Source organism: Telopea speciosissima, chromosome 7, assembly GCF_018873765.1.
Source record: "Telopea speciosissima isolate NSW1024214 ecotype Mountain lineage chromosome 7, Tspe_v1, whole genome shotgun sequence".
Taxonomy (NCBI): domain Eukaryota; kingdom Viridiplantae; phylum Streptophyta; class Magnoliopsida; order Proteales; family Proteaceae; genus Telopea; species Telopea speciosissima.
This window is the reverse complement of record NC_057922.1, coordinates 19,369,991-19,383,256: the sequence shown is the minus strand read 5'-3', so window position 1 is coordinate 19,383,256 and position 13,266 is coordinate 19,369,991. Positions and strand designations below refer to the sequence as shown.

Sequence of the window (13,266 nt, the reverse complement as noted above, 5' to 3'; positions counted from 1 at the left end):
TCGACACTAAGCTATGTTTGGAATTTTGGATGTCAAGAAAAGAAAGAAAAAATCTAAAAATTTTGAATTTGAGAAAAGCCTTAGATTTTTATCAATTACTGCATCATGACTTTTGTCTCATTATGGTTTTTGTTTGTTTTTGTTTTTGTTTTTTTTTTTTTTCCTTGACATCCAAACATACCTTAAACTTTTCCTCATTGTTGTATCGCGAAAAAATTCAATTTACCATGACTGTGTGACACTACAATCTCGTAAAAGGTCTAATGGCCTAAGAAGGCTTGAGCTTGGAATTGACAATGGGCTGAGCCCACGTCGTTTTGGATCAAAATATTGGGTCTACATCAAATATGTGCTTTTGTAATGATTGTTTTGAGTCCCCACTAACCATGTAACGGCGGTATCTCAAGCTTTATCACAACTAAATGGAGTCAACTGCATGAATCTTTGCTCTTCTATTAACTCTATTTCAAGTCATATATGATACAAGTCTTGTGCTAAGCATGTCTTTCCTCACCACTTCTCTTGATTAATTTAAGTCTACCCCTAGTTCTTTTAATTCCTACAATCTAAATCAAATCGCTTCTCCATATTAGAGCATCCCAAGGCCTCCATGGTACATGGCCATACCACCTTAAACTACTTTCTCGTAGTTTTATCTTGTATCAGAGCTACTCCCAAAGTAGCTCTAATATGGTCATTCATTACCTTATTTTTCTTAGATTTTCCATACATTCATCTCAACATCCTCATCTCCACTACACTTAGTTTATCTGTTTTATGCTTTTCAAGTGCCCAACATTCCGCACCATACGTCATAGCCGGTCGTATGATAGTTTTATAAAATTCTCCTTTAAGCTTTAAAGGAATACGTTGATCATACAACACTCCACATTATATGAGCAACATCATCCTCTATATCACCTTCTTTATTTGTGACTGAGTCTAGATATCTAAAATAATCATTTTGTGGAATTTCCTTCTCATCAATATTTACCACCTCATTAACCGTCTTAATGTAACTAAAGTTACACGCCATATACTCCGTCTTTATTCTACTTATTCTAAGACCTTTTGATTCCTTTACCCAAAAAGAAAAATCTTTTGATTCCAATATTGATCTCCATAATTCCAACTTGGTGTAATCCCTATCTTTGTTTCATCCTTTTTTTTTTTTTTTTCCCGGTAAAACTATTTTTATTTCATCTACCAAGACAATATCATTAGCAGAAACCATACATCAAAGAACCGCATCCTTGATTAAATCATTCATAATAAGCACAAACAAATAAAGGCTTAAACTTGATCCTTGATGTAATCCAATTGTAATTGAGAATTCACTACCTTGAACCCCCACAGTTCTTATGACTAGTAATCATACCATCATACATATTTTTAACTATATCCACGTATTTACTTAAAACCCTTCTCTTCCCCAGCATATGTCACATTAACTCTCTAAGGACTCTGTCATATGTTCTTTTTGGGTCAATAAAAACCATATAGAAATCCTTCTTGGTCTCTCTAAATCTTTCTATGAGCTTGCCAAGTAAGAAAATAACTTCCATCATAGATCTTTATGGCATAAAACCAAAATTGGTTCTCCAAAATAGTAGTTTCTTTTCTTAGGTGGGTTTAAATAATCCTCTCTCATAACTTCATAGATACCTCTATAATCATTGCAGTTTTGAATATCACATTTATTTTTGTAAATTAGGATTACAATTTTTCTCCTCCATTCATCTGACATTTTTCTTATGCTCATAATCTTATTAAACAGCTTGGTTAGCCAAGATAAACCGCAGATACCTAAAGCTCTTCCACACTTCTATTGGGATCCTTTATGGACTTGATGCCTTGCCTACTTTCATCTTTCTTAAAGTTTTTTTTATTTTTTTTATTACTTTAGACACCTTATTTTTACGTATATATCTACCACTATTAATGCAATATATTTTTTTTCTTATCAAATCCTACAACATCCAATAAAAGAATATTTGAATTCAATTACGATTTACAACATTAACTATGGACCTTGAGCCTATTCTATAACAACCCTAGGTAATAATTCAAAGATGGTAATGCCAAAAGAAATAAAAAAATAGAAAAAGGAAAATATGACGTTTCATACTGAACATGTGAGCCGCATTGAAAAATTTGACACATATATGAAACAATAATTTGTAAAAATAAACATGAGAGAGTGTTTCCTGTCTGAAAGCATAATTTACGTCGACAGGAAACACCCAATGAGTGTCTCAGAAAGGAATCATTTAAGGAAAAGAGAGGAGAAAGATAGACACAAGGGAACGTTATTGTAAGCTACACTTCTAAACAGAAAACATTTTCGATATAAATATGTTACATCATTCAAAATATATATAATGGATGAAAAATACAACAGTTCTTGAATAATATGGTAGATGTATGAGATACATGGTCTATTTGTATGCATAGGTTATTTTCAAAATGTGCCATATCTTTTGCAAATTCCTTGTGTTAAGTATACCAAATTACTTACCCAACTATCTCTTTCTCTCTCTCTACCCAAATCAAAGTGGGTCAATGTCAATCCAACTTGCTTGCCAAACTTTGTTTTTACATTACCCAAAATCGAAAACATTCATGACACCCTAGTAAAAAGGTCTAATTGTCAAAAACTAATAGCATGCCCATCCCCACCTTGGGTTTTGGCCCATAATTGGAAAACCTGGCCCAGCCCAACACAACATTTACTCAACAATTCCAAATTCCGATACCAAACGCCACTGCTTTACACATTACACAATAACACTTGCAGTATTGCATAGTCTTCCACTTTACTTGAATTATTACAACTTATACGCTGCATCTAGGGAGGACCATGCTTTTATGCTTCCATCCTGTTGCATGTAGATCTTATTTGAATGTAGCCACTGGCATTTTTATTCTCGCATTCATTCTTCGTAATCTTGGATCGGTATCGGCCTAGATTGATCCCAAATGATGATCGATCCTCCCCGGTATTAGTGGATCACTCCTTGGATTGATTTTTTTTAAAACCAATTTTTAGGATTTTTTTTTTTTTTTTTTTTCAAGAAAAATTATGCTCACCATCCAAGGAGTCTAGCTCACGTTCACGTACATGAGCGTACGAGAACGGCTCATGGTCGTCAAGATGGAATCCACCTTGTGAGAGTTTAGGGATCTAAATGGATCAGATTTGGCTGGAATAATACTGTATCCGCATCTGCATCCGATTAGCTTTCAATGACGAAGCCGATAAATTGATATTATGCAATCGTTATTATTCAACTTCTTGTACAATTGAACGTTTGAAAGGGCCCTATGACTGCCCTACCCCGATCAATTAGCAACGTAGAAGGTGGGAATATTCAATCCTAGGGAACCATCATATGGATGTAGGATTACAAAAAAAAGACCTGCACATATAGTATGAACTAATAACTATATAACTTTTAATTAACTCATTTATTTTGTATTATCCAAATCCAAGGAAGCAGTCATTACATGATTTATCGATCATTTTAATATATTTTTTATTACCGATCCAGTAAAACCCATTTTTTGGCCACATTTGATTGATTTGGATCAATTTTGATCGATCCAAATCGATATCAAGCTTAGGATCTTTATCCCCTTTAGTTTCCTACCTGGCCCAAGTTCCCCAATTCCTCTAACAAGAGGAAGGTGGGGTTGAAATGACCATCTTATTCCTGCACGAACACTTTGCCTAGGTGGGGTCCTCCACCTCCTATTAGATGAACTAGGGAACTGGGCTAGGTAGGAAACTGGAGGAGATGATTTTCCATCAGGCCTATCGGCCTTTACCAATCCCAAGATTACGAACCATGCTCGCACTAGGACTTTCACTTTTGATTGGTGCACCACATGAGTTCAATTCCTCTGCATGTACCAATAGGTGAATGTACATGTGAGAATCAATCATATTTTAATTTCATTTTCATAAAAATCCCTCCTCCCTTTGTAAATGGCAAAATTAGGACATGTGGTTGGTTCTCAGATGTACGTTCATCTGTTGGTACATGCAGATGATCCATTCTCGCACCACATAGGATCCGGCATCCAAGGTTACCATGTTCAACGGTCATCCAGCTTTCTATCATACATAAGGTTACACAGCATCATCTCTTCTCTCCTCGAATCAAAGGAATAATTTCAATGTTTGACCCACACGTCCCATACGGTGCGGGCTTGCTTTTTTAATTCATTTTTTTTCCTTATAACAAAAGGCCTTTTCTGTCATGTCATCAAGTACGGGCGAGAAATCCAAACAGTGGTCATCCAGCGTGTCATACACGTGGCCTCCATATACACTTAATCTCTCAGTTACACACGATCAACGGATGAGATCAAGCCACGGAAATCCACGCGATTCTTAACTTCAAACTGAAGGTAACAGTGGGTCCCACCTCTCTCAACTCAAACCTTATTAATGGAACGTCACGCAAATCTGATCTCTGTCTGCTATACACCATTTGCTCTGTCGTTGCGGAACAGGAGAAGATAAGCAGAGAGAGAGAGAGAGAGAGAGAGATCGATCTTTGGTCATAAGAAAAGATCAATTTTAAGGTTCGATTTCTTATACTTGGGAAGAATAAATTCTGATCTTTTGGTTTGTTACAGTGTTGATTTTTCATTTACTTCAAATTCTCGATAGAAAATCTGAACTTTTTTCGCATCCAGAGAAATCCGTTATAAAAGAAAAGCGATTCCTATTTCGGGATAACCTGCTTTTACTGCAACTTTTTGTATTTGTAATGGAAATGAGTTTAGCTTGGAAGCCTTAGATCAAAGAATCGTTTTTTTTTTGCTAAAAGAGATGTTTCGTTGCAGGGTTCCTTGTTTTTGGCGGGAAACAGATTAGGGATTCGCCGGTCATGCCGTATCTTGTGCGCGATGGTTTGTTTATTGGCAATATCGGTGACGCTGCTGAGATTCTACAGAACGGGAGCACCGAAATAACACATATTTTATCGCTTTTAAGCTCTGCTTCGATCTCTTTCTTTACTGAATGGCGCTCTAGTATTTCTATCCCTACAAAAGAAATCCGGAAGGTCTTTAATGGAGGATCTGGTAGTGGTTCAGGCTCTGAGGATGATGCCGGTGACAGTTCGAAGAGGGCGCTGGGACCAGATAAGCTGCTTTACTCGCTTGAATATGCTGGGAAGGATTTGAAAATGGTGAGAATGGCGGTTCCTTTGAGAGATATGGAGAGTGAGAATTTATTGGATTACTTGGATGTGTGTTTGGATTACATTGATGAGAGTAGAAAAGAAGGATCAGTTTTGGTGCATTGCTTTGCAGGTGTTTCCAGAAGGTATTGATGTCAAAATCTCGTGATGTATGTCATTTCATTGTTCCCTATGACTAGTTTTCCATTTATAGGTGCTTTTTTTACTCACTGTTGTTATCTTTGGTGTTGAGTAGTCATTATGCATCGTATGCTTATGATGATAAATTATATGATAATTTTATTAAAGGAAAGAAAAAATTATGGAAAGGAATTTCAGTAGGAATGAACTACAAAAGAATCAAGTATCCCAAAACTTGAGCATCGCCAACAAGAAACGAGGTTATAATACACACCTCAAGTCCTTAACAGTAGCTCTTCAAAGGATCTCGAAGGTAGATTCCTGTCACCAGAAAATTAGATATGGAAGCAATACAATTCCTCAGCCAGCATTGCATGAGACCATATGGATCCTTGTACTCTTCCATACTAAACTCAGGCATACCAATTGTGAACTTGCCAACCCGTTGTGAGAGGTCGGCAGGACCTCTGTGAAATGCCCTTTTGCTAGCCTCCTCCATAAAGCAGGGCCCAAGTGAAATGCCCTTCTCTAGCCTCCTCCAGAAGTTGCTATGAAGGGAAATGAAATAAATTCAGAAAGGAAAAGTGAAACTTATGTAATCATAATATTTAATTAACTTAAAATCACCATAAATGGCAATAAAACTTTCCAAAGTGGATTTCTTATTTTCCTGTTCAAATTCAAATAATTTGATTGTAAAATTAAGAAAAATCTAGTTAGTATATTTTGTAAGTTTTTGAGTTTGTTACACAATCATTTCTTCTAATGATTAGAGAAATTGTTATTTTAATTTATAAGTTCCGTTCCCTTCACTTCACTTCCAACCAGTAAGAGCCAAGGTGAATCTCTACATAGTCTAAACATTGTCTTGTATTCCTCACTATTTGTAATTGAGGACTTCGATCTATGACATTCCCTGGAGATTTCATAATCCACTGTGACTAGAGGTTCAGCTCAAGTCTTTGGCTGTTCTTTCATCGCAATCTATTCTTGCTTCTCAGAATGTTCCCACAATAATCATGTTGAATTTTCAGATTGGGTATTTCTTTATTTTTTTCCATTACTTTCTATATTGGCACGTTTTCATACGTTTTGTAAAGAGAAGTACAAGACATTGGATGCTCCCAAATTGATCTTCCATCTCAGATATCTATTTCCTAGGTTTAAGTTTTGCAATAAATAGATTGCATTATTTATCAAACTATAATCCAATCCCTCGATTTTTTGTCACAAGAAGTGATGGTTTTCAGGCAGCACCTATTTATCTTTGTTGAATATTGGAATTGGCTGAATTATATGTTATGTGAATTTGTAAAATTAGAACTTTTGTTAGGGGGAAAGAAAATCTTATTATCCCAACTACTTGTGGTCAGTTATGCGACTCCTGTTCCACCTTTCAATTCTCTCTGTTAAACACTTTCTTTCTTACTATTTAAATCCAAGTTCTTTTACTTTCTTATTGTTTCTCTAGTTCCTTCAACTTGGACTATATGATTTCTTGATCCTGATTCACCTATTTTTGTTTTGTTTTACATGATTGAACTCTCTTAGTTTGTTTTGCTTTGTTTTGCCACTATTAGTGCTACCTCTGGGTTCCTTTACTCTAAGGTTTTAAGTATCCTTTCATATGCTCCAATACTAATCGATACATATCGTATCTTTAAGGTACCGAGATGATGCCTAAAAAAATTTGGTATTAGTACATGTAAGAAACCTCATCCTTTATATATAACCAATTGAGTGCATTTGTCTCACTGTACTGTATATTGCATGTATCCTAAGCATTTCCATACGTTTCTTGACCATTTCCATACATATCTTTAGCATATCTTGCATCTCTCCAATACGATACCCGATACCGATACTTTAAACCTTGCCTTAATGTCTTGTCACTCATCTATATTATCATTCTCATCTCAGTTATGCTCATTTTATGCATGTGTTGGGGATGCTCAGCATTGTGCTCCATGAAGCGTGAAATTTCTTATAGCCATATGATAAAATATTATCTTTAACTTTCAATGTTTTGTGTCAATCTCATGGCACAAGTTTCTATTATTAACAAATAAACAATAAAAGGATAAGTAGTAACTAAATAGTCCTTACCAGATAGAACATCATCTGAAACAAATGAATAATATAATAAGACGAAAACGACTAATTTGGTTGCATTATTTGGAGTGGCATAAAATTGATTATTTTAATATTAGTATACTTCATGCCATCAGGTCCGTCACCAGACACCAAATTGCTTGCTTGAGTTTCTACTAAAATAGTTTCCATTTAAGATATGGGGGCAAACTCCTAATGATTTCCACTATTTGGAAGTTCAGTCATTTCTAATCCTTGACTGGGAAGTTCCTGCCTTGGCCAGGGTGGAGCTACAAATTTTCCCTCGGGTCCCACTTTACATTGTGTACTCCTTAAGTACATGGTTGAGCCTCATTATGCAATTATGTCCTGAGCATGATAGCTTTGTGAGCTTGTTATTAGCATTTCAACTAGATGTATTGAGGTTTAAGTCGAATAAAATAGAAATAAGTTTGGGAAAAAAAAAGATTAAATTTTGTGTTATCATGGACAACCTTATTATCTTGTTGCATGAAAGTTGATTCTCTTTCAAGATAGCAACTTTAATTTTTAACATCTTTAGGAGTTGTCACCTCTATATTAATGGTATTTTCATCTTTCCTAGCAACAAGAATGTTATATCCTTAGATGCACATGCAGTTGTCTATCATCCATGTCATATCAATCCCCAAGACAAAGGTTTCAACTGATGTATTTTAGTAAGAGGAAGCTGTCAAAGAAGGGAGGAGGGGGGGGGGTGGAGAACATGAGAAAGGATGGATTTCTCTTCTTCTGATTGATCTCACATATTGTATGATGAAATTTGGTGAGGATCAGTGGCACTGTCTATTCCCCATGACTTAGCAGAAAAGTTAGCCATATCTATGACATGGCAGCTTAGCTGACACAACCAAATCTGCTGCACTTGTAGCCCCCATCCTCGCCTATTCATGGGTATCCGTAACTGTTTAGGCAGTCTTCTTTTTCTATCTATAAAATTTTTCCCATTAAAACTCTATCTACAAATTTGTTATTTAAAAAGAAAAATCTATAATACATTCTCAGGAGGTTTTTAGTCCTTATTGTTTCATGCTCATGCATAAAGAGCCTAGAATGATTTCCGAGTTCTGACATCCTGTCACAAATGCTTATAACAGTGATTTCTTTAGTCTTGGTTGTATGCACCAATGTGGGTAATTTGGTATTGAAAATACACTCTTTTCATCTTTCTTTTCTTATTAGTTCTCTGGTTGTGTGACCAAAAAATTTTATGCATCTAGGTTTGTTAGGAAGAGGAATGGGGACGTTTGTTACTTTTTTGCTTTTTGTTGATACTTCTTTTTTATCTCATCATACCTTGGCCTGATATGCCTTAACCCAACTTGAACTGAGGAAGCTGGCAAGGGCCTAGACAGGTTGGTCTGGAAGGATCAGGAGATGATAGGAAGAAACTTAAAAAAAAAAGAAGAAAAAAGAGTAAATGAATAGAAGCTATGAAAAGGCAAAACCTGTAATAAAGGTCACTTTTTTTTATAGTCAACGATCAACGTTCCCATGAGAACGCATTATTGGGTTCACAAGATGAAGCCACAGCACATAAACCTCTTACGTATGTTAAATCTGCCCCTTAAGGGTGTGGCGTGTTTCCCTTCTAACCTGCAATTTTGTCATCATTATTACCCATGCACAAAAATATATTTGACCAGTTTGTAGAAGTCAAGAACCATATGAGCAACTGTTTATCCTTTTCTCCAGCTTTCCCACATTAAATTTCCATCTTCGAAAGTGTTATTTTTTGTTCCTGTTTATCAATGTTGAGATTTGATGGCATGGAGTTTAGCAGAACAGACCTGCCTTCATAGCATACATTTTTCAGTCTATATATTTCTCAGGGTTTACACCCTTCTTTGCTTGTTTATTCGTTGCAGTGCCGCTATCATTACAGCATATCTGATGAAAACTGAGCAACTATCTCAAGAAGGTATTCAACAGATCCATTTTTGCAGTATTTTCATATGTTTTACTGTACACATTGTTTCTGGTTTTGGGGCTTTATTTTATTTATTTATTTTTTATTTTTGTTATTGTAAATCTAACTTTTTGCATAGTGATGAAGTAGGAGGGTTCAACAGTTAGATTTCTGTATTTGTTTCATCATTTTACTTTACAATGTCGTTTTCTCTATAATCCTGCAGATGCACTTGAATCTTTACGCCAAAGCTGTGAGTTTGTTTGCCCCAATGATGGTTTTCTGGAACAGGTGATAAGAGGGAGTGCTATCCTGATTTTATGTTTTGCAAGGCAACACTGAAAGAATATTGAAGCCCATTGTAACATTTTTTTTATGTCATAGTGATTTGTCCCCCTTTTACATGCAGTTAAAAATGTTTGAAGAAATGGGTTTCAATGTTGATCCCGCAAGCCCCATATATAAACGATTTCGCTTGAAAGTATTGGGTAAGTATTGTTTCTGATCTTGCTTTCCTCTCTAAATAAGCCCCCCCCCGGTTTCCATTGTTTTTTATGTTGGGTCAAAACTGAGCTTTAGTTTATTGGATGAAATGTAAATGCTAGGCAAACCTCATTCATCAACAAGAACTCTTTACACACTTAATATTGTCATACTACCCTTATGTTCTAGTTTTGAGATCTTTGATATCTCAACTATAAAGCCATAATGTCTTTATTGTAAAAATAGCAAACTGAGTTTTGATGCTAGGATCATGTGGTTATATTGTTTCTTAGATTGCATTTCTCTTAGACCCATTGGTGAATGTCTTGGATCGCGAAGAAATGGGCAAAGCAATGGCCATCTGAAAGAGCAGATTATGAGGAGTGGTTTAGTGGTGATTGTTTATGGGAGAAAGTGGGTTAATAGGCAGGTAATGGAACTGGTTTAAGTTCTACTTTGCTAAACAAAATGACAGCCAGTACAACCCTAATCTTTAGTAATCCTTTGATTGTGTGAGTGATCATTTTTCCCCTAACAGCATCTATTTTCTCTTTACAACGAGGTTGATTGGTGTTGAGGTTCTGTTTTAGCTGTCTTTTTACTCTTTGGGGCAAATTTTTATGACAGGATAGTAGGATACCATACCGCATCATAGAATGGAGAGCTGGAAACCACATAACTTTTAGTTATATTCATATTCATGTGTACTTATTGCTATGCCATTATCATCCTTTTTTCTTTCCTTTTGTTGACTGTTGTTCTTATGGAAGTGGATTGCCTCGATGTGGTTAATCATTTTAGTGCCTTCCGGCTTCATCCTTCATGGTCACCATGACTCCTGAAAGACCTGAAAAAAGATGATGACCATGATATCCAAAGCTTCAATCAGTTACTCATCATTTCTTTACAAATTCTACTTTTCTTTTTTAACAGAGAACCATGTCCAGAAAGAAGAGGGAAGCTGGTTAGCATCATAAGAACAAAAGATTTCGAGGTGTCAATCCATTAAGTGAAGGTCCTGAAACTCTACAATTCTAGGTTGTAGTTTGAATTGTGCTTAAGCTGAAATAGACTTACCTCAGTATTTAAGTATAGTGTGTTTGACATGAAAGAATTTCTTTTGGGCTTAGGATGAAGCATCGGATGACCAACCAAAAGAAATTATTAAATGAAACATGCAGTCGGTTCTACGTTAATCCTGTTACAAGTACAATAAGATGCACTGTTGTCGAAGGGGGAGAAATGGGAAAGGATGAGTGGGGAGAACGTTGGGTGTTTTTTCCATCCAGAACGCTGCCGCTGACATCGGAACACTAGTTGGGAGACTAAATAAAAGAGGAAAGGTCAGGATTCCCTTCCAACATCCAGTCATCCTAAATAACATTCACAATACCGTCCTGATGTTCTTTAATAAAAGTGAGGAGATGTACATTTTTCTCATTTAGCTGCATCCCCTCCCCCCCCCCCCCCACCAGTTCTCACCCCGGGGCCTTCACTGGGCCAACCTTAATCCTGTTAGGTTTAGTACATTTGACATGGGATTAAGTTGAGCTCCTGAGGTTGATTCTTCAGTTAGATGGGGTTAAACAGCAATATTTCAGTTACTAGGGTTGGATCTGGCTTGGTCCGCCTGACCAAATTGCCACCTTGGATAACAATTCATTATTGCATTCTCTGCTACACCATTTCTATTTGGTATCAATGAGGTACCTTGTGTTTGTTGTATTGATCTATATATTTACTCTACATTTATCTTGACAACTCTTCCAAGTTTCTGTTTTGGAGGCTCTATGTTCATATCAATTGGCCATTTCAGGTGATTTGTATAACCGCGGGGAGAAGATTGACAGCTCCAAATTTGGGCCTGATCCTGGTGTGCCCTCCTCAGAAGTAGTCTCTTCGGAGGTAGTAGAATCTCCAAATGGAGAAGCTAAATCCACTCCGGCTTACCGCTGTAAAAAGTGCCGTAGAGTTGTTGCATTGGAAGATAATGTTGTTAGTCACATACCAGGCGAGGGTGAGACATCCTTCGAGTGGAAAAAGCGAAAAAGTGGAAATCCCTTTAACAAGTTTGATGAGCATGAGTGCTCATCTGTCTTTGTTGAGCCCCTTCGATGGATGACTACAGGTATGAACTAACTAGCCTTATGTCAAAAATTTCCCATCTTTAGATTAAGGCCTGTTCGAATTAGTATAACTTTGCATTCACCTATGGCCATAAGGTCCATAACTTTTGCATACGCCATTACAGCTCTCCTACTAGGGTTAGGAAGTTATATTTGTGACAAATCTCTCAAGTGGATTGGTAATATAATGATTTTCATATTTGCACTCCAGAATTTCTTTTTTTTTAATGAATTTTTATGGTGATACATGTCAATTGTATCTTTAGGTGAAACCCAATTAATGGTAGTATGTACATCTATGTCATGTTCATTTACATATGTGAGGTTCGTGAATTCTTGAAATTATTTACACTTTCATTTGTTCTTGAATTTCTTATCTTTTCTCATCTAGTTGAAGAAGGTGGGATGGAAGGTAAACTGTCATGCGCTCATTGTGAGTCTCGGTTGGGTTACTTCAACTGGTCAGGCATCCAGTGTAGCTGTGGGAGCTGGATTACTCCAGCCTTTCAGATTCACAAAAGCAGAGTAGACATCAGCACTGTATAGTAGCCCCTAGTGGAAAATATTAGCCAGAGGTTATGGCTTTGTGCTTCAACTGAGGTAGCAAGGACAAGCCTAGCCCATTCCTCATACACAGCAAATAGAGGAGGGCTAAATGGAGCAATCAAGTTCGAGAGCATTTTCTGAAATAAAACCTGAATTTTGCAATATTCAGAAAACAGCCGATGTAAAGAGTCATTGCTCAACCATCTTTTTATGACCTCTTCTTGTATGATGGAGATATATGAATAGCAGCTATAAGTACTGATTGATGAGACATTGTCGTGGGAGATTGCAGTTGAGGTATGGTTTTGGTGCTTAAATAACCAAACCAGTTTCTTCATTCAGGTTTTTGGTGTTTTAAAATTGAAAAGTGGATTCTGGTTGTTGGAAACCTGGAATGCATTGATGTAAGACAGATATGAAGGTGGAAATTTTGATTCAATGAGGCATGACGCTTTCTACTCTTCTCTATGGAGTATGGACTTGTACTTGGGTTAACTTTAAAACCTTGAAAATAGTGTGAATATTTAATTGCTTTTAGTACAATATTGTCTTCTCGAAAGAACTGCTCAGAAGTTTTCAAGCTTAGGGGCAGTCTAACTTGAAGAATAAATCTTGTTCTGAAGGGATGGATTAGGATTAGCGTTTGAAATCCTCACATCCATGGTTTTAAAAATCGGGAATAATGGTTATGAAGGAGTAGGGTAGGTTTCACTCGAATTTATTTACTACACTAAACCGA

The 13,266-nt window shown here is 36.4% G+C and overlaps 2 protein-coding genes across 4 annotated transcripts in view; one reads left to right on the top strand and one right to left on the bottom strand.

Annotated features, from left to right (window-relative positions):
• Positions 1-506: 506 nt before the first annotated feature.
• The window catches only part of LOC122667590 (rhomboid-like protein 20), a 37,670-nt gene continuing 24,910 nt past the window's right edge, over positions 507-13,266 (bottom strand). Inside the window, exons 9-10 of the transcript XR_006333817.1 lie at positions 12,142-12,145; positions 507-516 (exon numbers count right to left, since the gene is read on the bottom strand). The gene's annotated coding sequence lies outside the window, so the exon portion shown is untranslated. The remainder of the gene's footprint in view (positions 517-12,141; positions 12,146-13,266) is intronic.
• Positions 4,499-12,872, top strand: LOC122667589 (dual specificity protein phosphatase 12-like). Of its 3 annotated transcripts, none has more exons than XM_043863921.1 (7): positions 4,499-4,594; positions 4,856-5,338; positions 9,332-9,384; positions 9,599-9,663; positions 9,782-9,860; positions 11,672-11,983; positions 12,373-12,872. In XM_043863921.1, exons 2-7 carry the CDS (start codon positions 4,899-4,901, stop codon positions 12,525-12,527), a joined length of 1,104 nt encoding a protein of 367 aa, XP_043719856.1. In that variant the 5' UTR covers positions 4,499-4,594; positions 4,856-4,898; the 3' UTR covers positions 12,528-12,872. The 3 variants fall into 3 exon arrangements, with proteins under 3 accessions (XP_043719856.1, XP_043719857.1, XP_043719858.1); XM_043863922.1 differs by having other exon boundaries at positions 4,511-4,590; positions 4,855-5,338; XM_043863923.1 differs by having other exon boundaries at positions 4,525-4,590; positions 4,841-5,338.

Coding starts and splice junctions, on each gene's coding strand:
- LOC122667589 (XM_043863921.1), top strand. CDS start 4,899: ATGCCGTATCTTGTGCGCGATGGTTTGTTTATTGGCAATATCGGTGAC. Junction 9,385..9,598: donor TGAGCAACTATCTCAAGAAG/GTATTCAACAGA, acceptor ATAATCCTGCAG/ATGCACTTGAATCTTTACGC. Junction 9,664..9,781: donor ATGATGGTTTTCTGGAACAG/GTGATAAGAGGG, acceptor TTTTACATGCAG/TTAAAAATGTTTGAAGAAAT.